At 47.0% G+C, this 27,237-nt stretch overlaps 2 protein-coding genes across 5 annotated transcripts in view; one reads left to right on the top strand and one right to left on the bottom strand.

Annotated features, from left to right (window-relative positions):
- MSH3 (mutS homolog 3) overlaps positions 1–7,365 on the bottom strand; it is a 534,775-nt gene extending 527,410 nt beyond the window's left edge. Inside the window, exon 1 of one of the 3 annotated variants that reach the window (XM_063963915.1) lies at positions 7,023–7,365. In XM_063963915.1, coding sequence (XP_063819985.1) covers positions 7,023–7,124 — 102 coding nt within the window. In that variant the 5' untranslated portion in view covers positions 7,125–7,365. Of the gene's footprint in view, positions 1–6,908; positions 6,979–7,022 lie in introns of those variants that run through there. The other 2 variants (XM_063963914.1, XM_063963916.1) reach the window with 2 other exon arrangements.
- Positions 7,321–27,237, top strand: part of DHFR (dihydrofolate reductase) — a 242,800-nt gene continuing 222,883 nt past the window's right edge. The window contains exon 1 of one of the 2 annotated variants that reach the window (XM_063963917.1): positions 7,321–7,589. In XM_063963917.1, the coding sequence (XP_063819987.1) occupies positions 7,498–7,589 (92 nt within the window). In that variant the 5' untranslated portion in view covers positions 7,321–7,497. Of the gene's footprint in view, positions 7,590–7,941; positions 7,965–27,237 lie in introns of those variants that run through there. The other variant, XM_063963918.1, reaches the window with a different exon arrangement.

Below are 27,237 nucleotides of genomic sequence, written 5' to 3'. Positions count from 1 at the left end.
AGATAGTCGCCGCCTACATGGGGAAGGGTAAAATTGCTGTGCAGTCGCATGTGTCGCAGAGCTGCACAAAAATCAGTTTGTGCAGTCTCTGTGCAGCCCAGGACTTACTTATCCAGTGCAATTAATTCCTGCTGATCTGGGCCGGAGCCGACGTCAGACACCCTCCCTGAAAACGCTTAATCCCGCCTGCGTTTTTCCAGACACTCCCTGAAAACGGTCAGCTGCCACCCACACACAGCCTCTCCTTGTCATTCACCTTGCGAATGCCCAAACAAATGTATCCTTCACACCATCCTGTCGCTGACCAGTAAAGCCCGTTGAAGCCATCCGCCGCATTGCGCTGCATACGCAGTTCGGTTCTGATAGCCCGCTGTGCGAAAACGCACAGCAGCGATCAGATCTGAATTAGACCCAATGTCAACCAGATATCGTCTGATACGCCAGATATCAGATGCACATCGCCAAGTGTGTAACCAGCCTTAAGGTGCATACACACTAGACTATTTGCTCCGTGAGCAATATAGTCTAGTGTTTCCCCTCTGTGGCCAAGACGCCAACAGTGTGAATACACACTGTGCGATATCGCACAGTGACGTCACGCCACAGCTAGCCCATAAATGCGGCATCTGACGATATCGGCAGATTAAGCTGCAAGTACAGATGATAGAGGCTGCACTAAAGAGAGCCCCACATTTATAACACTGCAGGACCAGGGTCAGCTGGTCTCCGAGACCCACAGACCTGGTCACGGAGCCATATGGGAACATGTATAAGAACAGTCAGCAGCAGTTTAACAATGAGTATTTCTGTTACCCTCTTGTAAAGGGTTTCATGTGCTAGGATTTATCCCATTACAGGTTGAGTATCACTGGCGTGCGCAGCACATTTTATTAGGGGGTGCACTATCGGAGGGGTGTGTCTAGCACCGCCTTTTGGGCGTGTCTAGCACCATCTATTGATGGTCAACGCATATAAAATATCCACCCTTGTACCAATCCTGATAAAGCAGATACATTGAAAAAGAGAAAAGAGAGGAAGATGACCATAAGACGGTCATCCGCCAAAGGAGGCTTACTTTGTGGTGCACTCTTTTGTTAGTATCAAATATGAAATGATTATAGAATTATTACTTCCCCGATTCATATCTGGGGTATTGCATTACAAATCAGTAATTCAATTAATACTCTAAAGGCTCCATGGTGTGCTGGTAATTATCACATATTGTGATTTAATCAATACCCACTGCTCCTGCCTAATTAGAGGACATTACTTTCCGTTTTTTATCTAAAGAAGGAGTGCTATTACTGAGGCAACGAGGACCGCAAACCGGGTAATTGATTAGAGACCCAGGAAAAATTCTCTTGGAAATATCTCTGTTAATATTTTATCTACCCGTTATAATTGATTTATATTTTCACTTATTGTTCATCAATGTTATAATATAAGTGTGGTTATATACGAAAGGGGTATTAACCTGATATCACTATGCTTACCAGCTAAACCAAAAACGCTTATACATACCTACAGGTCAATACTGACCATCATATGTTGTTTATTTTTAATATTGTGGCCAAAAAATAGACATAATCAATAAATGCTAAGTTTTAATTCTATAATCATTTCATATTTGATACTAACAAAAGAGTGCACCACAAAGTAAGCCTCCTTTGGCGGATGACCGTCTTATGGTCATCTTCCTCTCTAGACACTATATAATTGCTTACAGGTGCACCTCCAGCTAAATATAAATGGGTAATGGCAATTTGCCTCTCCAATCTGACTCCTATTGCTGGTTTTTATGTTAATCTGCCTTTCATTTTCTGTATATATCAACAAAAGCCTGTGCATAGCCCTATAGACTATACGTCTCCCCCCGTTTAAAGCAGATACATTGTCAGATGTTGTGGTGTGCACCAAACAAACACCCCTGATGGCACTCACTGCAATTACACTGCTCCTCCTCAGCCTGGTCTGGCTCCCCCTCTCTTTCACCTGCAAGCTGCAGCAGCTTACTTACAAGTCAGTCACTCACTGACACGGACAGTCGCAGACTAGTATTGCCGCTGCTGGAAAGACGAGTGACGTGTCAATGCTGCTGCTGGCCGCCTGCCAGTATTGAATTTGTCTTCCTAAGAGGAACACTGGCTGCATGCTGCTCCGCATCAGTGGCTGGTGTTGGCATAGCATAGAAGGAGAGAGGTGTGTATGTGGCGGGTGTGGCACCCTTGATTAACCCAGGCATCAATAATGCAGTCCTGAGAGGGTGCAGCGCAGAGGGGACAGTAATCAGCCTGCTCGGTGATCACTGCATCGGGCATGTGAGATCGGGGTGCCTGTGCGCACCAGGCACCCCCCCTGCGCACACCTATGTTGAGTATCCCTTATCCAAAACGCTTGGGACCAGAAGTATTTTGGATATCGGATTTTTCCGTATTTTGGAATAATTGCATACCATAATGAGATATCATGGCGATGGGACTCAAGTCTAAACACAGAATACTTTTATGATTCATATACACTTTATACACACAGCCTGAAGGTAATTTTAGCAATTGTGTTTAATAACTTTGTGCATTAAACAAAGTGTGTGTACATTCACACAATTCATTTATGTTTCATATACACACCTTATACACACAGCCTGAAGGTCATTCAATACAATATTTTTAATAACTTTGTGTATTAAACAAAGTTTGTGTACATGAAGCCATCAGAAAACAAAGGTTTCACTATCTCACTCAAAAAATTCCGTATTTCGGAATATTTGGATATGGGATACTCAACCTGTATTTGTTGTAAATGGCTATATGCCCACATGAGTCACAATGATGACGAGAAGCAACTATTGTATCCTATAGCCATTATAAACAAATATTTATAAAAAGAAACACACAAGCAACTAATACACCACCATAACAGCAATAAGGATAATAGCAGGGTTGGCTGGTTTAAACCACCTTGGTCTAAACCAAAATGTATTTTTTTTTTCAAAAACACTTTTTTTGTTTAATATGCTGCGACTACAGACACAACACCGTGAGACTTCTTAAAAAAAAAAAAGCCTATTATAAAGGGAATCCCTGGTATTATTTCACATTCTTGTTGCATGCGGTCTTCATCTAATAGGCCCTACACACTGGGCGATAATAGTCAAAGATATGAACGATCTCGTTCATTAATGAACGAGATACCGTTCATATCTTTGAGTGTGGAGGCACAAGCGATGAACGATGTGCGGCCCCACGCTCATTCATCGCTGGTGCCCCGTCACCTGTGCATGCAGGCCAATATGGACGATTTCGTCCATATTTGCCTGCGCTGCTATGGAGCCGGATGGAGTGAATAAACTTCACTCCCCCAGTCACCTCCCCGCACCGCCAGGTCGGCCGTATCCGCCGTCGGATCGCTAAATGTGCAGGGCCCCTAAGTAAGCTGAACCAATGCAGTAAATCACATACACAACAAAGATACAGGGAGGTGAATCACATAAGAGGTGCTAAATCTGCCTAGCATCAAGCTTCTCCCCAACACTGCCATAGGACAGGAAAAAAACACAGTTAACACTCACAATCTTAAAGAGTAAACAACACCAACACATTAAACAGGCAATACACAGAAAAACACCTTATGGTTTAATCTTCATGTTTACTTCAATTCAAAACGTAATGTACTTCCCATTATTGAACAACTTCTGACTGCTCAATCATCTTCAGCTAGTGTAGAAAGATTTTTTTCTTCTTTTGGTATAGTTCTTTCGAAGTAGAATGGGAACTGAAAAAGTATCTAAACTAGTGTTTTTTTTAGTCAAAATGTTTAATGCCAGTGATATATCCAGTGCTAATGCTTAAATCCTTTTTTTTGGGTTTATGCATTTCTCTGAAAAGTACTTTTGCATGTATTAATTATTTTTAGTCTAAAATTGGTTTTATTGAAAGATTTCAAATAGATCACATCAAAGCCTAATAACTTTGAATTGTTAATGTTAGAAACCATTAAAACATTGTTGATCAAGGTTTCTAATACATAGCAATGTTTCACAGTATTATAAAAAAACAGATTCACATTTTTTTTTTCATTAAAACGTTAACGCAAAAAAAAAAAATGATTTAAACAAAAAAACTGTTTAAACAAAAGAAAAGCGTTTTTTATTTTGTTTTTTTAAACCTATTTCCCCCCCCCCAACCCTGAATAATAGGAAAGGTGTGTGAAATTACGTGCTTCTGCATAACGTACAGTACACTCAGTGCATGTGAAGGGGCACTACCTATACCATACGGTACACTCAGCACATGCGACAGGGGGAATACCTATAGCATACGGTACACTCAGCACATGCGACAGGGGGAATACCTATAGCATACGGTACACTCAGCACATGCGACAGGGGGAATACCTATAGCATACGGTACACTCAGCACATGCGACAGGGGGAATACCTATAGCATACGGTACACTCAGCACAAGCGACAGGGGGAATACCTATAGCATACGGTACACTCAGCACATGCGACAGGGGGAATACCTATAGCATACGGTACACTCAGCACATGCGACAGGGGGAATACCTATAGCATACGGTACACTCAGCATATGCGACAGGGGGAATACCTATAGCATACAGTACACTCAGCACATGCGACAGGGGGAATACCTATAGCATACAGTACACTCAGCACATGCGACAGGGGGAATACCTATAGCATACAGTACACAGCACATGCGACAGGGGGAATACCTATACCATACAGTACACTCAGCGCATGCGACAGGGGGAATACCTATACCATACAGTACACTCAGCGCATGTGACAGGAGCAATACCTATAGCATACAGTACACTCAGCGCATGCGACAGGGGGAATACCTATAGCATACAGTACACTCAGCGCATGCGACAGGGGGAATACCTATAGCATACAGTACACTCAGCACATGCGACAGGGGGAATACCTATAGCATACCGTACACTCAGCACATGCGACAGGGGGAATACCTATAGCATACGGTACACTCAGCACATGCGACAGGGGGAATACCTATAGCATACGGTACACTCAGCACATGCGACAGGGGGAATACCTATAGCATACGGTACACTCAGCACATGCGACAGGGGGAATACCTATAGCATACGGTACACTCAGCACATGCGACAGGGGGAATACCTATAGCATACAGTACACTCAGCACATGCGACAGGGGGAATACCTATAGCATACAGTACACTCAGCACATGCGACAGGGGGAATACCTATAGCATACAGTACACTCAGCACATGCGACAGGGGGAATACCTATAGCATACAGTACACAGCACATGCGACAGGGGGAATACCTATACCATACAGTACACTCAGCGCATGTGACAGGAGCAATACCTATAGCATACAGTACACTCAGCGCATGCGACAGGGGGAATACCTATAGCATACAGTACACTCAGCACATGCGACAGGGGGAATACCTATACCATACAGTACACTCAGCACATGCGACAGGGGGAATACCTATACCATACAGTACACAGCACATGCGACAAGGGGAATACCTATAGCATACAGTACACTCAGCACGAGACGGGGAATACCTATAGCATACAGTACACTCAGCGCATGCGACAGGGGGAATACCTATAGCATACAGTACACTCAGCACATGCGACAGGGGGAATACCTATAGCATACCGTACACTCAGCACATGCGACAGGGGGAATACCTATAGCATACGGTACACTCAGCACATGCGACAGGGGGAATACCTATAGCATACAGTACAGTCAGCACATGCGACAGGGGGAATACCTATAGCATACAGTACACTCCGCACATGCGACAGGGGGAATACCTATAGCATACAGTACACTCAGCACATGCGACAGGGGGAATACCTATAGCATACAGTACACAGCACATGCGACAGGGGGAATACCTATACCATACAGTACACTCAGCGCATGTGACAGGGGCAATACCTATAGCATACAGTACACTCAGCGCATGCGACAGGGGGAATACCTATAGCATACAGTACACTCAGCACATGCGACAGGGGGAATACCTATACCATACAGTACACAGCACATGCGACAGGGGGAATACCTATACCATACTGTACACTCAGCACATGCGACAGGGGGAATACCTATAGCATCCAGTACACTCAGCACATGCGACAGGGGGAATACCTATAGCATACAGTACACTCAGCACATGCGACAGGGGGAATACCTATACCATACAGTACACTCAGCACATGCGACAGGGGGAATACCTATACCATACAGTACACAGCACATGCGACAAGGGGAATACCTATAGCATACAGTACACTCAGCACGAGACGGGGAATACCTATAGCATACAGTACACTCAGCGCATGTGACAGGGGCAATACCTACAGCATACAGTACACTCAGCACATGCGACAGGGGGAATACCTATAGCATACAGTACACTCAGCGCATGTGACAGGGGCAATACCTACAGCATACAGTACACTCAGCACATGCGACAGGGGGAATACCTATAGCATACAGTACACTCAGCACATGCGACAGGGGGAATACCTATACCATACAGTACACTCAGCGTATGCGACAGGGGGAATACCTATAGCATACAGTACACTCAGCACATGCGACGGGGGGAATACCTATACCATACAGTACACTCAGCGTATGCGACAGGGGGAATACCTATAGCATACAGTACACTCAGCACATGTGACAGGGGCAATACCTATAGCATACAGTACACTCAGCACATGTGACAGGAGCAATACCTATAGCATACAGTACACTCAGCACATGCGACAGGGGGAATACCTATAGCATACAGTACACTCAGCACATGTGACATGGGGAATACCTACAGCATACAGTACACTCAGCATGCGAAAGGGACAATACCTATAGCATACAGTACACTCAGCACATGTGACAGGAGCAATGTCAGCACATTACAGGAATGAGTGTCCCTGTCTCTGGCATCATGGCTGTCACTAGTGCCTTCTCCCTTCTGACCTGAGGGGGGCGGCTTGGTGCTGACTGTTGCCGGAAGAAGTGACTGATGGTGGGCTGTGAGGGGACGGAGGCCGGACCCCGGCCTGCTTTGGGCCGCCGCATACCCGGGAGAAGCGCAACAGTTGATCAAGCAGCTGAGTGCTACAGGCGGAGCGCAGAACACTGACTCAGCGCACAGCCAGGCGGCCACACACCACCTTGATCACGCCCACCACCATACTAGCAGCCAGAGAGCACGGATTGGCTGGCCGCAGACACATGGGTGTTCTAAGCATGGCTTTGGATAACACCGTCTCAACAGGTTGGCGGGCTGTTCCGTGTAGCGGGAAACCTAAACCCATGTGGGAAGGAGAATGGCCACGCCCCAAACTAAGCCACGCCTCCTGTGTCTGCGTCACTTTGTACCGGGCTGACTCCACGCGTAATACACACAGTGTCAGTGTGTTCTGTGTTGTTATTTGTTCTCCCCGCGGCTATGAGGAAGCTGCTGCTGAACTCCGTAGTGGCGGTGTGCCCGCCCGGGCAAGGCATCGGTAGGGCTGGCACTCTGCCGTGGCCCCCGCTCAGGTATGGCGCTCCCCTGTTGCACTCTAGTCTCACCATAGTGATACAGTAATACAGGTTATTTCCCAGGCTACACAAGTGACTTGTGATTATTGATTGCTATAAAGCTTAGCCTATAACACATCACACCTTGTATATGATGTTACGTGTCTATGTACGTATTTGACAACACATACCTCCCAACATGACCCTCTCCAGGAGGGACAGAATGCTCTGGTTCTGGACTTCCCTCTTACGGTATGATTGCCATCACCTGTGCTGAACAGGTTAATGTATAAGAAAGGTGTTTCACCACAGGTGCTGGCAATCATACATTAAGAGCGAAGTCCAGGAGCAGAGCATTCTGTCCCTCGTGGAGAGGGTCACTCCTGTTGGGAGGTATGCAACCTATTACATGACAGTCAATGGGTAACATGTTACAGCCATAGCAGCACTGTTTGTTTCCATTTGTGGCAGTGATCTGTGGAAGGGGGGATACAATTGCTGGTGATCTGTGGAAGGGGGGATACAATTGCTGGTGATCTGGGGAAAGGGGTATACAATTGCTGGTGATCTGGGGGAAGGGGGATACAATTGCTGGTGGGAAATCCAAAATTCTTGCACAAGAGGTTTTGTGTGTTTTTTTTTTTTTTTTTTTTTTTTTTTTTATATTGACGCACCTCCAGAGCAGGTCTGATTTCTCAGAAGATCATTACTTTTAAGAAAAATCATCGGGACTTGCACTGACACCAAAATGAGGACAATAAGAAGTTTCCGATTAGCTGAATTAGTCTGTAATTACACTCCTTCTGAAGCTGTGTCTTCTCCAGCATTGGCATCAGGAACTCTGCAGCATTGGTGAGTATGTGAGGTAATGACGGAACTACCGCCAGTGCAAGCTGTGCCTTGCATTGGGCCGGCCACTGTCAAGGGGCCCAAAGCAGCGTGGCATGTAATGAGTCAAACTGACTCATTACATGCCGCTGCGGGCCACCGCAGCACACAGCCGCCTGCCGAAGAGAGGAGCGCAGTGGCTACGGGGGAAAAGAGGTGGAGGAGGGAGCCACAGCAGTGCTGTGTAATTGGTGAAGTCGCTGCTGCTGTCCCTCTTCTTCACCATAGGCTGTCCTCCGCTGCTGTGAATGCTGGGAAGCACATCCCAGCATTCACAGCGGCGGAGGACAGCCAATGGTGAAGGAGAGGGGCAGCTGCAGCAGCCCCTCCACCAATTACACTGCGCTGCTGCGGCTCCCTCCTCCTTCTCCCCTGCCCGGGATCTCCTCCAGACGCTGCTGCACCGAGGAGCCTGGCTGCCAGCGGAGACAGTAAGTATAATCTTTTCTTTCTTTCTTTCTTTCTTTCTTTCTTTCTTTCTTTCTTTCTTTCTTTCTTTCTTTCTTTCTTTCTCATACGTCCTAGAGGATGCTGGGGTCACATCAAGAACCATGGGGTATAGACTGGATCCACAGGAGACATGGGCACTTTAAGACTTTCAAAGGGGTGCAAACTGGCTCCTCCCTCTATGCCCCTCCTCCAGACTCCAGTTTAGAATCTGTCCCCAGGCAGACTGGATGCACACTGAGGAGCTCTACTGAGTTTCTCTGAAAAGACTAAGTTAGGTTTTTTATTTTCAGGGAGTACTGCTGGCAACAGTCTCGCTGCTTCGTGGGACTTAGGGGAGAGAAGTCAGACCTACTTCTGTGAGTTTAAAAGATCTGCTTCTTTTGCTACAGGACACCATTAGCTCCTGAGGGTTTGGAACACTAGGTACGCCTATGAGTTCATTCCCAGAGCCCTCCGTCACCCCTGTTGCAGAGCCAGAAGACAGGTGAGTAGAAGAAGATCAGAAGACTTCAGTGACTGCTTTGAGGTACCGCACAGCGGCCGCGCTGCACGCCATGCTCCCACACAAAACAGCACTGCAGGGCGTGGGGGGGCGCCCTGGGCAGCATATAAACCTAATTTGTCTAGCTGGCAACAGTGGACAAGGTGCTTGGGCACTGTCCGGACCCCCGCCAGTGTCAAAAAGTTTAAAAATGAGCGGGTCTGAAGTGCGCCAGTAAGGGGGCGGGGCTTAGCCCTCACAGCATACAGCCCGGCGCCATTTCTCTGGCTGGGTCCACAGGATAATATTGGGATATGGTTGAACGACAGCGGAAATGGCACCAACACGGTCACAAGCTTTCTGGCCTCCCAGGATGCATCGGGGCCTTCACCATATAGTCCCGCCCACTGACTCCGTCAAATCAGTTTTTCTCTGGCTGGGTCCACAGGATTATCCACAGGATAACATTGGGATATTGTCGAGCGACAGCGAAAATGGCACCAACACGGTCACGAGCTTTCTGGCCTCCCAGGATGCATTGGGTCCTCCACTATATAGTCCCGCCCACTGACTCAGTCAGATCAGTTTTTTGCTTGGTGCGGCAGGAAGCCGCATGGTCACAGGGCTGCTGTGAAAGCAGCCTCAAGTTTTCATTACTTTATTTTTATAGACTTACTGTTTTTGTTTGAGCGACTTCTCTTAACAGCGTCTTAAACGTGTATTAGAAAGAGTCGCTCCAACAACTCCCCACCGGGTCGCAACAACGCTTACCTTCGCGGTACAGTGCTGTCTCGACGGGCGTCTGTGTCGGATGTTCTAGCAGGTCCAGCAGACGTTACCAGGCTGTGGCCGGAGCATGGGGAGACGGTGAGTATATGGACTTCCTCTTACTAGAGGGGTCAGGACACAGCTACGCTGATTTGGTGGAGACTACAAACAGCGTGTTGATGCGCCGAACATCTCGAGTGTGACAGCGCTACGCTCCGGGGATCATAGGCGCCAGGACTAGGTGAGGCCGCGATCCTGGGAGTTTAAGTCAACAGGGGGTTTCAGACGCTCTCCTGGCCGTCCCTCCTCCGAGTTCATGGCCAGTTCCCGCGGGTCTCTCGTTTCATGAACTGAATGACCTCACTTCCGGCTCAGACGCTACCACGAGGGTACTCGGTCGCAGCTTAGACGCTGCGGTTGTGTACACTGGATATAAACCCGCCCAGACCGAGTCGCAGGCCTTTAGTGTCTGCATGCACGTGGAGTCGCTCAGCGTCCCGTTGGTGAGCGTCCGTGTCCGTTATCAGTTACCAAGAGCGGCAGTGTACACCAGTAGCGTCTGAATCCACTCAGCGTCTTTCGAGCGTCTTTGCTTGGATATGGAAGTGTGGTGAGTCTCTCTGTATCCCGCTCCCTGGAGGCAGGGTATACAGTACTAAAAATTCCTTCTACTTCTTAGTGTGCACTGTTAATTTTTAGTACCTATTGCATATGAGACCTGTATATTACTGTGTTTTCTGCATGTTATGTTGAAAAAGAACCAGTTAAACAGAAGTACAAATTTCCTACTTATGTATAAGTTATTATGGAGGTTGTATTCTCATATGACAATGTCTAATGCTTTAACATGTGACTGACTGCTAGTATGTGTGCTGACTTTTCTGTGTAATGTCAGTCCTGTTCTGACCCTCAAATCAGGTGCACTGTGGTCAGATTGATTTCACCTCTATATACTGATTATAGGGTGTGGTTCAGTCACAAAATTGTGTAGTCAATATCAGAAAAAATGTCTGTGAGCGGCAAAAGTGATGAGGAGAATTTGTCAAGCACTCCTACAGCCCTAACATGCTTATCTTGTAAATCAGGGGTAATTGATATGATTCAATTGGTCACTTATGAGGGTTTGTGTGCAAACTGTTTCGCTTTTCAGCGAAGTAAAAAACAGGAGTTAGTTCAACCTCCAGTAGAGCCACCATGGAATATGTTCGCAAAGACTCTGTCTTCAATAGCGGACAGGTTAGCTCCAGTAGCACCACCTCAGGGGTTAGGTTACACTATGAACCCATACATGCAGCTCCCTTCCTATGGTTTGGTTCCAGTAGCCTCTACAAGCAACCAAGGGGTAGGTAAGACTAAGACAGATACGTCTGTATGGCAGACTACACAAGAGGATACATCGGATGATGATGCGGAAACAATAGATTCAACTCCGTATGATGATCAGTCGCAGAGCTTTAGTTCAGATGATGTAGCTGAACTCATTAATGCAGTAAAGGCTGTGCTTTCTCTGGAAGAACCAGCCAAGACAGCGTTAAAAGCAAAAGCACCTGTATTCAAACGAACAAAGTCAGTGAAAGCTGAATTTCCAGCGTCAGAGGAGTTGACGGAAATGATGGATGAGTCTTGGGCAGCGCCCGGTAAAAAGTAAAAGATTCCTAGGAGATGGGATTCTTATTATCCATTTCCTGCTGGAGATTGTTCGAAGAGAGAAGTTCCTCCAAAAGTAGATGTACATGTTCTGCGACTCGTGCACAAATCTGCTTTGCCACTGTCATCTACCTCTTTGAATGGTGTCACAGACAGGAGGGTAGAGAGCCTATTAAAAAATATTTTTTCTCTTGTGGGTGCAGTGGTAAGACCTGCTATGGCTTCGGCCTGGGTAGCAAAGGCAATGGGCGAATGGATAGAGGAACTAGAGAATGACATCCCCTCTCCTACTAGGGAGCAAGAGGATCGTCTTTGCCGTTTAAGACAATCTGCCCAGTATTTAGAAGAAGCAGCCATTGATGTAGGCACTGTTGCTTCTAAAGCTTCAGCCCTGGCAGTAGTCGCTCGCAGAGCAGTCTGGCTACGGACCTGGAAGGCAGATGCGGAGTCCAAGAAGGAATTGGAAGCATTGCCTTTCATGGGTAATATATTATTTGGAAAACCTTTATCGGATATCCTAGAGTCAGAGGCTGAATCGAAGGTCAGATTTCCGGCTACCTACAACCCTAAGTCCAAGGGTTTAAAATTTCGCTCATTTCGCTGGCAAAGTAAAGCGAAAGGTAAAGAAGAGCCTAAACAACCCCAGTTTAAATCCAGGGGTAAGAAGCAGTGGGATAGCAAAAAGCCAGCTTCCAAACCTGAACAAAAGCCCTCATCCTGAAGAGACGGGCCTCCGCCTGGAGGATTCCAGGGTTGGGGGCCGACTCCTGCAATTTGCACACACATGGCAACAGTCAACAACAGATGCCTGGGTGCAGAAGGTAGTATCTCAGGGGTATGGGTTCCCATTCAGGAGGCAGCCTCCTCAAAGATTTTTTTGCACCAGCCCGTCTCGTATAGAGTCGAAGGCCAATGCCCTGCAAGAAGCAGTCCAAAAATTACTGCAGTCAGGTGTGATTGTCCCAGTACCTCCATCACAAAAGGGACAGGGGTATTACTCCAATCTGTTTCTAATCCAGAAACCAAATTGGTCATATCGACCAATTCTAAATCTGAAGATGTTGAACAATTACATATGGATCCCGAAGTTCCACATGGAGACGTTACGCTCCATAATGTTGGCTATGGAACCGGGAGACTATATGGTATCTCTGGATGTGCGGGATGCTTACCTACATGTGCCTATAGCACTATCACATCAGTGTTACCTCAGGTTTGCCATCCTCAAGGAACACTTCCAGTTCCAAGCTCTGCCCTTCGGGCTAGCTACAGCACCCAGGGTGTTTACCAAGATCATGGTGGTTATGGCAGCTTGTCTGCGCAAACAAGGGATAAGGATATTCCCATACCTAGACGACCTATTAATCTTAGCACAGTCGCAAGATTTACTGTTGAGCCATCTCCAACAGACGATAGTTTGTTTACAGAGACACGGGTGGCTCATAAATTGGGAGAAGTCGTCCCTGAATCCATCACAGCGGATGGTTCATTTGGGAGCCATATTGGATTCAGACCTACAGAGACTTCTCTTACCAGAGAAGAAAATAGTCAAGGTGCAGGTCATGGCTCAGGAAGCGTTGCAAGCCCAGACAATGTCAGTCCATGCAGCAATGCGACTGTTGGGTCTGATGGTATCAACGTTCGACATGGTGGAATATGCGCAATTCCACTCCAGACCATTGCAGCATCTCATTTTGACAAAATGGAACGGAAATCATCAAACAATAAAGAAGCAGATGATAAAGATTCCAGTAAATGTAAAAAGGTCTCTAGCATGGTGGCTACAGACAGACCATTTAAACAAGGGGAGACCCTTTTGGATAAAAGAGTGGCAAGTCCTGACGACAGATGCCAGCCTGCAAGGTTGGAGGGCGGTACTCGGAAGCCTATGGTTCCAGGGAAAATGGACCGCAAGGGAAAGTCGCCTGCCGATAATTCTGTTAGAAATAAGAGCCATTTACTTGGCCCTGGTTCAGGCAAAGGACAATCTACAAGGAAGACCAGTCCAGATCCGCTCAGACAATGCGACGGCAGTAGCATACCTAAATCATCAAGGAGGGACTCACAGCAAGAGTCTGATGGAGGAAGTAACTCCCATTCTAAAGTGGGCAGAACTCCATCTCCCAGCATTGTCAGCAGTATTTGTCCCGGGTGTACTAAATTGGGAAGCGGATTTTCTCAGTCGGCACACCATTCAGGAAACCGAATGGGCACTACACCCAGAAGTGTTTCAGACACTGGTGAACAGATGGGGTCTACCGGAGATAGACCTTATGGCGTCTCGTCTAAACAACAAAGTTCCGAGGTACGGATCAAGAACAAGGGACCCAGGAGCAGTCCTGGTAGACGCACTGTCAGTAGAATGGAGGTTTCAGCTGGCATATCTGTTCCCTCCAATATCTCTGTTACCCAGAGTAGTGAGAAAGATAAAACAGGCAAAAGGTGCAATCATTCTAATAGCTCCAGCTTGGCCAAGAAGGCATTGGTACACAGATCTGTGGAGAATGTCCGTGGAAGCACCGATACTGCTCCCTCAACGTCCAGATCTGTTAATGCAGGGTCCTTGTTGTCACAGTCATCTGGATCGCCTGTCTTTGACGGTGTGGCTGTTGAAACCTCTATCTTAGAGGCTAAAGGATTTTCAAAGCAAGTAATCCAAACCATGCTTAGAGCAAGAAAGCCTTCTTCGGCCCGTGTATATCATAGAATATGGCAAGCCTATATTCATTGGTGTTCTGGAAAAAATTACAATCCAAGAGCCTTTAAAGTAGCTAGAATTTTGGATTTTCTGCAGGCAGGATTGGATAAGGGGTTGAAGGTTGCTTCCTTGAGGGTGCAAGTCTCAGCGTTGACTGTATGGTTTCAGCAGAAGATTGCTCACCTACAGGATGTACGTACTTTTTTCCAAGGAGTAGTACATGTTCAACCTCCATTTGTTCCTCCTGCAGCTCCCTGGGATTTGAATTTAGTTCTTAAATTTCTCCAGGGTCCTTTGTTTGAACCACTTGAGAGAGCAGATCTTAAGTGGTTAACGGTTAAAGTTCTTTTTTTACTGGCAATGGCGTCAGCCAGAAGAGTGTCAGATTTAGGAGCATTATCATGTAAGTCTCCTTTCCTAAGTTTTTTTCCAGACAGAGCAGTTCTCAGAACGAGATCTGGTTATCTTCCAAAGGTGGTGTCAAAGTTTCACCTGAATGAAGAGATTGTAGTCCCAGCTTTTCAGGTATCGGGACTATCTGCGGGAGAAGCGTCACTGGACGTGGTCCGGTCTTTAAAAATCTACATAGATCGTACTAGTGCCATCAGGAAAACAGATTCCCTCTTCATCCTCTACGGATTCCATAGGAGAGGTTGGCCTGCTAGTAAACAGACGCTGGCGAGATGGCTCCGAATGGTAATATCTGAAGCTTATTCTCATGCAGATCTCCCTATTCCGGCTAATGTCTCTGCACACTCTACACGTAAGGTAGGTCCTTCTTGGGCAGCACAACAGGGTGCATCAGCAGAACAGATATGTAGGGCAGCCACATGGTCTTCCATAAACACATTCATCAGACATTATGCCTTGGATACTTTTGCCTCTCATGACGCAGACTTCGGGCGAAAGGTCCTCCTGTGCAATCAGGAGCGTCCCCACCACTAAAATGGCTTTGGGAATCCCAATGTTATCCTGTGGATAATCCTGTGGACCCAGCCAGAGAAATGAACGTTATGGTAAGAACTTACCGTTGATAACGTGATTTCTCTTATGTCCACAGGTATCTACAGGGATCCCACCCGGACGCATCTGATTTGAGGATCTAGACAAACACTAAAAACCTCTTCCTTCTTGTATGGAAGGGTGTGCATGTGTGTTCTTATCGCCTGTACAGGTCTCTACCTAATGTTCCTGCCTAAAATCGCTGTGGAAAGAACTGATCTGACTGAGTCAGTGGGCGGGACTATATAGTGGAGGACCCAATGCATCCTGGGAGGCCAGAAAGCTCGTGACCGTGTTGGTGCCATTTTCGCTGTCGCTCGACAATATCCCAATGTTATCCTGTGGATACCTGTGGACATAAGAGAAATCACGTTATCAACGGTAAGTTCTTACCATAACGTTCATTTTGCTTGGAGCGGCAGGAAGCCGCATGGTCACAGGGCTGCTGTGAATAAAGCAGCCGCAAGCTTTTATTATTTTATTTTTATAGACTTACTATATTTGAGCGACTTTTCTTAACAGCGTCTTAAACGCGTACTGGAAAGAGTCACTCCAACAACTCCCCACCGGGTCGCAACAACGCTTACCTTCGCGGTAATAGTGCTGTCTCGACGGGCGTCTGTGTCAGATGTTCTAGCAGGTCCAGCAGACGTAACCAGGCTGTGGCCGGAGCATGGGGGGACTGTAAGTCTATGGATTTCCTCTTACTAGGGGGGTCCGGACACAGCTACACTGATTTGGTGGAGACTACAAGCAGTGTGTTGATGCGCCGAACATCTCGAGTGCGACAGCGCTACGCTCTAGGGATCATAGGCGCCAGGACTAGGTAGAGGCCGCGATCCTTAGGGTTTAATTCAACAGGGGGATACAGACGCTCTCATGGCCGCACCTCCTCCGAGTTCATGACCAGTTTCCGCGCGTCTCCCGTCCATGAACTAAATTACCTCACTTCCGTCTCAGAAGCTACCACGAGGGTACTCGGTCGCAGCTTAGACGCTGCGCTTGTGTACACTAGAGATCCCGCCTAGACCGAGTCGCAAGCCTTAGCATCTGCATGCACGTGGAAGTCGCTGAGCGTCCGTGTCCGCAGGAGCGACTGTGTCCGTTATCAGTTATCAAGAGCGGTAGTGTACATCAGTAGCGTCTGAATCCACTCAGCGTCTCACGAGCGCATTTGTTTGGATATGGAAGTGTGGTGAGTCTCCCTGTATCCCGCTCTCCAGAGGAAGGGTATACAGTACTAAAAATTCTCTCTACTTGTTAGTATGAATTGTTAATTTTTAGTACCTATTGCATATGAGACCTGTATATTACTGTGTTTTCTGCATGTTATGTTGAAAAAGAACCAGTTAAAAACAGAAGTACAATTTTCCTACTTCTTTATAAGTTGTAATGGTGGTTGCATTCTCATAGGACAATGTCTAATGCTTTAACATGTGACTGACTGCTAGTATGAGTGCTGACTTTTCTGTGTAATGTCAGTCCTGTTCTGACCCTCAATTCAGGTGCACTGTGGTCAGATTGATCTCACTTCTATATACTCATATATAGGTGATTTTCAGTCACAAATTGTGTAGTCATTATCAGATTATTACCATGTCTGTGAGCGGCAAAATTGACGACGAGAATTTATCAAGCACTCCTACATCCCTAACATGCTTATCTTGTAAGACAGGGTTAATTGATGTGGATCAATTAGTCACTTATGAGGGCTTGTGTGCGAACTGTTTTGCTTTTCAGCAAAGTAAAAAACAGGAGTTGGTTCAACCACCAACAGAGCCACCATGGAATATGTTCGCAAAGACTCTATCTTCAATAGAGGACAGGTTAACTCCGGTCGCACCACCTCAAGGGTTAGGTTACACTATTAACCCATACATGCAGCTCCCTTCCTACGGCTTGGTTCCAGTAGCCTCTACAAGCAACCAAGGGACAGGTAAGACTAAGACAGATGCGTCTATGTGGCAGACTACACAAGATGATACAACAGATGATGATACAGTATATTCAAATACTCCGTATGATGATCAGTCGCAGAGTTTTAGTTCAGAGGATGTAGCTGAACTTATTAATGCTGTGAAGGCTGTTCTCTCTTTGGAAGAGCCAGCTAAAACAGTGTTAAAATCTAAAGCACCTGTGTTTAAACGAACAAAATCGGTGAAAACTGAATTCCCAGCGTCAGATGAACTGACGGAAATGATGGATGAGTCTTGGGCGACTCCCAGTAAGAAATATAAGATTCCGAAAAGATGGAATTCTTATTATCCATTTCCAGCTGCGGATTGTTCGAAAAGAGAAGTTCCTCCAAAAGTAGATTCACATGTTCTGCGACTTGTGCATAAATCTGCTTTACCACTGTCATCTACCTCGCTAAATGATGTCACAGACAGAAGGGTAGATAGTTTTTTGAAAAATGTATTTTCTCTAGTAGGAGCAGTGGTAAGACCTGCTATGGCTTCGGCCTGGATAGCAAAGGCAATGGGCGAATGGACAGAGGAACTAGAAAATTACATCTCTTCTCCTACTTCGGAGCAAGAGTACCTTTTAAGACAATCTGCCCAATACTTAGAAGAAGCAGCAATTGATATGGGTACAGTTGCTTCTAAAGCTTCAGCCTTGACAGTAGCCGCTCGCAGAGCAGTTTGGCTACGTACCTGGAAAGCAGATGCGGAATCCAAGAAAGAATTGGAAGCATTGCCTTTCGTTGGTAGTATTTTGTTTGGGAAACCATTATCTGATATCCTAGAATCAGAGGCTGAATCAAAGAAGGTCAGATTTCCGGCTATTTATAACCCTAAGTCCAAGGGTTCAAAGTTTCGCTCATTTCGTTAGCAAAGCGAAAGCTAAAGAGGAATCTAAGCAACCCCAGTTCAAAACCAGGGGTAGGAAGCAGTGGGCTAGCAAAAAGCCAGCTTCCAAGCCTGAACAGAAACCATCAGCCTGAAGAGACGGGCCTCCGCCTGGAGGATTCCAGGGTTGGGAGCCGACTCCTTCATTTTGCACACATATGGCAATAGTCGACAACAGATGCTTGGGTGCAGAAGGTGGTATCTTAGGGGTATGGGTTCCCATTCAGGAGGCAGCCTCCTCAAAGATTTTTTTGCACCAGCCTATCTCGTATAGAGTCGAAGGCCAATTCCCTGCAAGAAGCAGTCCAAAAATGACTGCAGTCAGGTGTGATTGTCCCAGTACCTCCATCATAAAGGGGACAGGGGTTTTACTCCAATCTATTTCTGATCCAGAAGCCAAATGGGTCATATCGACCAATTCTCAATCTAAAAATGTTAAACAAATACATTTGGATCCCGAAGTTCCACATGGAGATGTTACGCTCCATAATGTTGGACATGGAACCGGGAGATTACATGGTATCTCTGGATGTACGGGATGCTTACCTACATGTGCCTATAGCACTGTCTCATCAGTGTTACCTCAGGTTTGCCATCCTCCAGGAACATTTTCAGTTCCAAGCTTTGCCCTTTGGGCTAGCAACAGCACCCAGGGTGTTTACCAAGATCATGGTGGATATGGCAGCTTGTCTGCGCAAACAGGGGATAAGAATATTCCCATACCTCGACGACCTGTTAATCTTAGCACATTCGCAAGATTTACTTCTGAGCCATCTTCAACAGACAATAGTTTGTTTACAGAGACACAGGTGGCTCATAAACTGGGAAAAGTCGTGTCTGAATCCGTCACAGCGGATGGTTCATTTGGGGGCCATATTGGATTCAGACCTACAGAAAGTTCTCTTACCAGAGAAAAAGATAGTCAAGGTGCAGGTAATGGCTCAGGAAGCGTTGCACGCCCAGACAATGTCAGTGCATGCAGCAATGCGACTGTTGGGTTTGATGGTATCAACCTTCGACATGGTGGAATATGCGCAATTCCATTCCAGACCATTGCAGCACCTTATTCTGACCAAATGGAACGGAAATCATCAGACGATAAAAAAGCAGATGATAAAGTTTCCAGTAAACGTGATAAGGTCTCTAGCGTGGTGGCTACAGACAGACCATTTAAAGAAGGGGAGACCCTTTTGGATAAAAGAATGGCAAGTCCTGACAACAGATGCCAGTCTGCAAGGCTGGGGTGCGGTACTCTGAAGCCTGTGGTTCCAGGGAAAATGGGCCGCAAGGGAAAGTCGCCTGCCAATAAATCTGTTGGAAATAAGGGCCATTTACAGGGCTTTAGTTCAGGCAAAGGACAGTCTGCGAGGAAGACCGGTCCAGATCCGCTCAGACAATGCGACAGCAGTAGCGTACCTCAATCATCAAGGAGGAACTCGCAGCAAAAGATTGATAGAGGAAGTGACTCCCATTCTAAGATGGGCAGAACTCCATCTCCCAGCATTGTCAGCAGTGTTTGTCCCAGGTGTTCGGAACTGGGAAGCGGATTTTCTCAGTCGACACACCATTCAGGAAACCGAATGGGCATTGCACCCAGAAGTGTTTCAGACACTAGTGAACAGATGGGGTCTACCAGAGATAGACCTCATGGCATCTCGTCTAAACAACAAAGTTCCAAGGTACGGATCGAGAACAAGGGACCCAGGAGCGGCCCTTGTAGACGCACTGTCAGTAGAATGGAAATTTCATCTGGCATATCTGTTCCCTCCAATATCTCTGTTACCCAGAGTAGTGAGAAAAATAAAGCAAGCAAAAGGAGCGATAGTTCTGATAGCTCCAGCTTGGCCAAGAAGGCATTGGTACACAGATCTACTAAGAATGTCCGTGGAAGCACCGATACTGCTCCCTCAACGTCCAGATCTGTTAATGCAGGGTCCTTGTTGCCACAGTCATCTGGATCGCCTGTCTTTGACGGCGTGGCTGTTGAAACCTCTATATTAGAAGCAAGAGGTTTTTCTAAACAAGTAATCCAGACTATGCTTAGAGCAAGAAAGCCTTCTTCAGCTCGGGTGTATCATAGAATATGGCAAGCCTATATTCATTGGTGTATCGGAAAAAAATTGAATCCAAGATCTTTTACAGTATCCAGGATTTTGGATTTCCTTCAAGCAGGATTGGATAAGGGTTTGAAGGTTGCTTCCTTGAGAGTTCAAGTATCAGCATTAACTATGGTTTCAGCGAAAGATTGCTGATTTACAGGATGTACGTACTTTCTTTCAGGGAGTTGTACATATTCAACCTCCGTTTGTTCCTCCTGCAGCTCCCTGGGATTTGAATTTAGTTCTAAAATTCCTTCAGGGTCCTCCGTTTGAACTGCTTAAGAGAGCAGATCTTAAATGGTTAACGGCTAAAGTGCTTTTCCTACTGGCAATGGCGTCAGCCAGAAGAGTGTCAGATTTAAGAGCGTTATCGTGTAAGTCTCCTTTCCTAAATTTTTTATTTTTTTTCCAGACAGAGCAGTTCTCAGAACGAGATCTGGTTATCTTTCATAGGTGGTGTCAAAGTTTCACCTGAATGAAGAGATTGTAGTCCCAGCTTTTCAGGTATCGGGACCACCTGCGGGAGAAGCGTCGCTGGATGTAGTCCGGGCTTTAAGAATCTACATAGATCGTACTAGTGCCATCAGGAAAACAGATTCTCTCTTCATCCTCTACGGATTCCATAGAAGAGGATGGCCTGCTAGTAAACAGACGCTGGCGAGATGGCTCCGAATGGTAATATCAGAAGCTTATTCTCATGCAGATCTCCCTACTCCGGCTAATGTCTCTGCACTCTCTACGCGTAAGGTAGGTCCTTCATGGGCAGCACAACAGGGTGCTTCAGCAGAACAGATATGTAAGGCAGCCACATGGTCTTCCATAAACACATACATTAGACATTATGCCTTGGATACTTTTCCTCTCATGACGCAGACTTCGGGCGAAAGGTCCTCCTGTGTAAGCGGGAGCGTCCCCACCACTAGAATTGGCTTTGGGAATCCCAATGTTATCCTGTAGATAATCCTGTGGACCCAGCCAGAGAAATAGACGTTATGGTAAGAACTTACCGTTGATAACGTGATTTCTCTTATGTCCACAGGTATCCACAGGGATCCCACCCTGACGCACCTGATTTGAGGATCTAGACAATCACTAACCCTCTTCCTTCTTGTATGGAAGGGTGTGCATGTGTGTTCTTATCGCCTAAACAGGTCTCTACCTGATGCTCCTGCCTAAATCGCTGTGAAAAGAACTGATTTGACTGAGTCAGTGGGCGGGACTATATGGTGAAGGCCCCGATGCATTCTGGGAGGCCAGAAAGCTTGTGACCGTGTTGGTGCCATTTCCGCTGTCGCTCAACCATATCCCAATGTTATCCTGTGGATACCTGTGGACATAAGAGAAATCACGTTATCAACGGTAAGTTCTTACCATAACGTCTATTTCTCTTCACATGGCTGCAGAGACGCTGGTCCTTCCTCACACTGCTGTAACAAGCGATTTTGGTGCATTATACTAGTTTGTAAAAGCGCTGCAGGTCTGGGACATTCTCTGTAGTGTTCAGACCGGGTTTTGGGCGCTGGGGTGTGGGCTGGCTATATCCCTCTGTGTCTCTCTGACAGGCTTTGCTGTAGGTCTGTCCCCTATAGGCCCAGTGTATCTGCGTGTAGTGGGTGCACGTGTGTAGGCATGTCTGAGGCGGAGTGTTCCTCCCAGGAGGAGACTGTGTTGGCGACACAAAAGGCTGTGGGAGTGACCCTGTCGGCACCGCCGACACCGGATTGGGTGAATGTTTTGAGTGCTTTGAATGCAAATGTGGCTCTGATTAATAAAAGATTGGATAAATCTGAGTCTCAGAACCAGGCTTGGAAGAAATCCGTAGAGGATGTGTTTCAAGTCCAGACCCCTTCGGGGTCACAAAAATGTTCATTTGCCCAGCTGGCAGACACGGATACCGACACGGACACTGACTCAAGTATCGACTATAGTGATGCCAGATTAGATCCAAAACTGGAAAAGAGCAATCAGTACATCAGGGATGGGGAACCTTTGGCCCTCCAGCTGTTGTTGAACTACACATACCAGCATGCCCTGCTACAGTTTTGCTACTTGGCCATGCTAATACTGTTGCAAGGCATGCTGGGATGTGTAGTTCAACAACAGCAGGAGGGCCGAAGGTTCCCCATCCCTGCAGTACATGATTGTGGCTATAAAAGATGTATTGCATATCACTGAGGACCCCACTGTTCCCGATACTAGGGTCTGTATGTATAAAGGGAAGAAACCTGAGGTAACTTTTCATCCCTTCCATGAACTGAACGCGCTGTGTGAAAAGGTTTGGGAAAATCCTGACAAAAAGTTTGATTCCCAAAAGGATTGTAGTGGCGTATCCATTTCCCTCTGGGGATAGGGAAAAATGGGAGTCACCCCCCATTGTGGACAAAGCTTTATCACGGCTGTTCAAAAAGGTGGCTCTTCCGTCCCCTGACACGGCAGCCCTAAAGGATCCTGCGGATCGTAGGCAGGAAAATACTTTGAAATCCATTTATATCTCTACGGGTACGCTGCTCAGACCAGCCATTGCATCTGCGTGGGTGAGTAGTGCTATCGCAAAATGGGCAGATAACCTGTCATCTGAATTGAATACCCTGGATATGGATAACATTCTCCTGACGCTAGGTCATATCAGGGACGCTGCGGGAGATATTGGCCTCTTGGGTTCACGGGCCAATGCCATGGCAGTCTCAGCTAGGAGAGCATTGTGGATTCATCAATGGAATGCTGATGCTGACTCCAAAAAAGCTATGGAGTCTCTACCAAATAAAGGTGGTGTATTGTTTGGTGACGGCCTCGCTGAGTTGGTATCTACGGCTACCGCGAGTAAGTCATCATTTTTACCTTATGTGCCTGCACCACAAAAGAAAGCACACCAGTATCAGATGCAGTCCTTTCGGCCCTATAAATGCAGAAAAGGCAGAGGGTCTTCCTTCCTTGCTACTAGAAGAAAGGGAAAGGGTAAGCGATCACCGGCCGTGGCCGGTTCCCAGGAGCAGAAGTCCTCCCCGGCTTCTGCCAAGTCCACCGCATGACGCTGGGGCTCCTCTGCGGGAGTCTGCACCGGTGGGGGCACGTCTCAGACTCTTCAGTCAGTTCTGGGCTCGTTCGGGCCTAGACCCATGGGTTTTAGAAATAGTGTCCCAAGGGTACAAACTGGAGTTTCAAGATGTCCCCACTCACCGATTTATCATATCAGCCTTACCAGCTTCTCTTCCAGACAGGGAGGTGGTATGTGTCCCAATACAAAAATTGTGTCACAATCAAGTCATTGTCAGGGTTCCTCCATCGCAACAGGGAGAAGGCTTTTATTCGAGCCTGTTTGTGGTTCCGAAGCCAGACGGCTCAGTCAGACCAATCCTGAACCTCAAATCCCTCAATTTCTACCTAAAAAAATTCAAATTCAAGATGGAATCTCTCCGGGCTGTGATCTCCAGTCTGGAGGAGGGGGATTTTATGGTGTCGGTAGACCTAAAAGATGCCTACTTACATGTTCCCATTTATCCTCCACATTAGGCTTACCTGAGGTTTGCAGTTCAGGATTGTCATTACCAATTTCAGACGTTGTCGTTTGGTCTGTCCACGGCTCCGAGGGTTTTCACCAAAGTAATGGCCGAAATGATGGTTCTCCTGCGCAAACAAGGAGTCACAATTATCCTGTACTTGGACGATCTCCTGATAAAGGCGAGATCCAGGGACCAATTACTGCAGAACATTACGCTCTCCTTGACAATTCTGCAACAACATGGTTGGCTCCTAAACTTGCCAAAATCGCAGTTGGTTCCGACGAGACGTCTGTCGTTTTTGGGAATGATTCTGGACACAGAATTACAGAGCGTTTTTCTTCCAGTGGAAAAGGCTCTGGAAATTCAGAACCTGGTCAAACAAATTCTGAAACCAGCAAGAGTGTCGATCCATCAATGCACTCGGTTGCTGGGGAAGATGGTGGCGGCTTACGAGGCCATTCAGTATGGCAGATTCCATGCCAGAGTGTTTCAGTGGGACCTATTGGACAAGTGGTCTGGGTCCCATCTGCACATGCACCGAAAGATAACCCTGGCCTCCAAGACCAGAATCTCACTCCTGTGGTGGCTACACAGCTCTCACCCCCTAGAGGGACGCAGGTTCGGGGTCCAGGACTGGATCGTAGTGACCACGGATGCGAGTCTCCGAGGCTGGGGAGCAGTCACGCAGGGGGAAAGCTTCCAGGTAAAATGGTCAAGCCAGGAAATGTCTACACATAAACGTGCTGGAGTTAAGGGCCATTCACAACTGCCTTCTGCAAGCGGAACATTTTCTTCGCTATCGGCCCGTCTTGATTCAGTCGGACAACATAACAGCAGTAGCGTACATAAACCGCCAGGGCGGAACAAAGAGCAGAGGGGCAATGGCAGAGGCCACAAAGGTGCTCCGTTGGGCGGAAAGGCATGCAAGCGCTCTGTCAGCGATCTTCATTCCAGGAGTGGACAACCGGGGAGCAGACTTCCTCAGCAGACACGATCTCCATCCAGGAGAGTGTGGTCTTCATCAAGAGGTCTTTGCAGAAGTGACAGGTCTTTGGAGAATGCCTCAAATAGACTTGATGGCGTCTCACCTCAACAAGAAACTTCAGAGATATTGTTCCAGGTCGAGAGACCCTCAAGCAATAGCAGTGGACGCCCTAGTGACCCCGTGGGTGTTTCGGTCGGTGTACGTGTTTTCCTCTGTTTCCACTCATTCCAAAAGTGATAAAGATCATAAGAAGAACAAAGGTTCAAGCGATCCTCATTGTTCCAGATTGGCCAAGGAGGGCTTCGTATCCAGATCTTCAGGAATTACTCATAGGAAATCCCTGGCCTATTCCTCTGAGGGAGGATCTGTTACAGCAGGGGCCGTGCGTGTTCCAAGACTTACCGCAACTTCGTTTGATGGCTTAGAGGTTGAACGCCGGATCCTAGCCCGAAAGGGTATTCCCAAGGAAGTCATCCCTACTCTTTTTCAGGCCAGGAAATGAGTAACGTCTAAACATTACCACCGTATTTGGGGAAAATACGTGTCTTGGTGTGAATCCAAGAAAGCTCCTACAAAAGAATTTCAGTTAGGACGTTTTCTCCATTTTGTACAAGACGGCGTGGATGCGGGCCTAAAGTTGGGCTCAATTAAAGTTCAAATTTCGGCTTTATCGGTTTTCTTCCAAAAACAATTGGCCTCACTTCCAGAAGTTCAGACCTTCGTGAAAGGCGTATTGCACATCCAACCTCCTTTTGTGCCCCCTGTGGCACCATGGGATCTTAACGTGGTGTTGCAATTCCATCAATCTCATTGGTTTGAGCCTTTACAGGAGGTAGAGTTGAAATTCCTTACTTGGAAAGTGGTCATGCTGTTGGCATTGGCATCCGCAAGGCAGGTGTCTGAATTAGCGGCCTTGTCTCACAAGAATACTTATTTGATCTTCCATGAAGATAGCAGAATTGAGGACTCGTCAGCAGTTTCTGCCGAAAGTGGTGTCATCGTTCCATTTGAACCAACCTATTGTGGTGCCAGTGGCTACTGACAAGGCTGGAATCAAAGCTTCTCGATGTAGTAAGAGCTTTGAAAATTTATGTCGCCAGTACGGCTCAGTTTAGGTAAACAGAGGCTCTGTTTGTCTTGTATGCTCACAGTAAAATTGGGGCTCCTGCTTCCAAGCAGACTATTGCGCGCTGGATCTGTCATACGATTCAGCAGGCTCATTCTACGGCTGGATTGCCGTTACCGAAATCCGTGAAGGCCCATTCTACCAGGAAGGTGGGCTCGTCCTGGGCGGCTGCCCGGGGGGGTCTCGGCATTACAACTTTGCCGAGCAGCTACTTGGTCGGGTTCAAACACCTTTGCGAAGTTCTACAAGTTTGATACCCTGGCTAATGAGGACCTCATGTTTTGGTCAATCGGTGCTGCAGAGTCGTCCGCACTCTCCCACCCGTTCTAGAGCTTTGGTATAAACCCCATGGTTCTTAATGTGACCCCAGCAGCCTCTAGGACGTATGAGAAAATAGGATTTTAATACCTACTGTTAAATCCTTTTCTCTTAGTCCGTAGAGGATGCTGGGCGCCCGTCCCAGTGCCTACTGTATCTGCAGTTATTAGTTGTGGTTATACACGTGTTGTGTTACGTTTATAGTCAGCCTGTTGCTGAGGTTGTTCATGCCGTTGACTTGAGTTGTGTTAAATGCCTTTTTGTACGGCGTGCTTGAGTTGTGAGCTGGTATGTATCTCACCTTAGTTTAACAATAAATCCTTTTCATCGAAATGTCCGTCTCCCTGGGCACAGTTCCTATAACTGGAGTCTGGAGGAGGGGCATAGAGGGAGGAGCCAGTTCACACCCCTTTTGAAAGCCTTAAAGTGCCCATGTCTCCTGTGGATCCCGTCTATACCCCATGGTTCGCTCTCTTCTCTTCCCTTCCCTTCCCTTCCCTTCTCTTCCCTTTCTCGCTGGCTGACGTAAGGTGTGAAAAGGGGACGCTGGCCGACGTAAGGTGTGAAAGGGGCTCTACATGGTGTAGTGGTGCTACTGTGCGGCGTCATTTGAATAATGGAGACTACTGTGCACCATTATATGAATCGGTATTATTTTGCGGCCACACCCCTTCCCCACGAAGCCACGTCCCTATATTTTTTGCGTGCGCATACGTACTGCCCCTATTTTACATATGGGGAGGGGGGGCATTGATGCCGTTTCTTGCACACAGTGCTAAAAGGTGTAGTTACGGCACTGTTGCTAGGTATCCATTTCTCTGGCCCTGAGCAAGTCCCCCTCACCAGATCCTCCCC

The sequence above is a fragment of the Pseudophryne corroboree genome, chromosome 1 (genome assembly GCF_028390025.1).
Source record: "Pseudophryne corroboree isolate aPseCor3 chromosome 1, aPseCor3.hap2, whole genome shotgun sequence".
Lineage (NCBI taxonomy): Eukaryota > Metazoa > Chordata > Amphibia > Anura > Myobatrachidae > Pseudophryne > Pseudophryne corroboree.
This window is presented reverse-complemented; position numbering and strand designations above follow the sequence as displayed.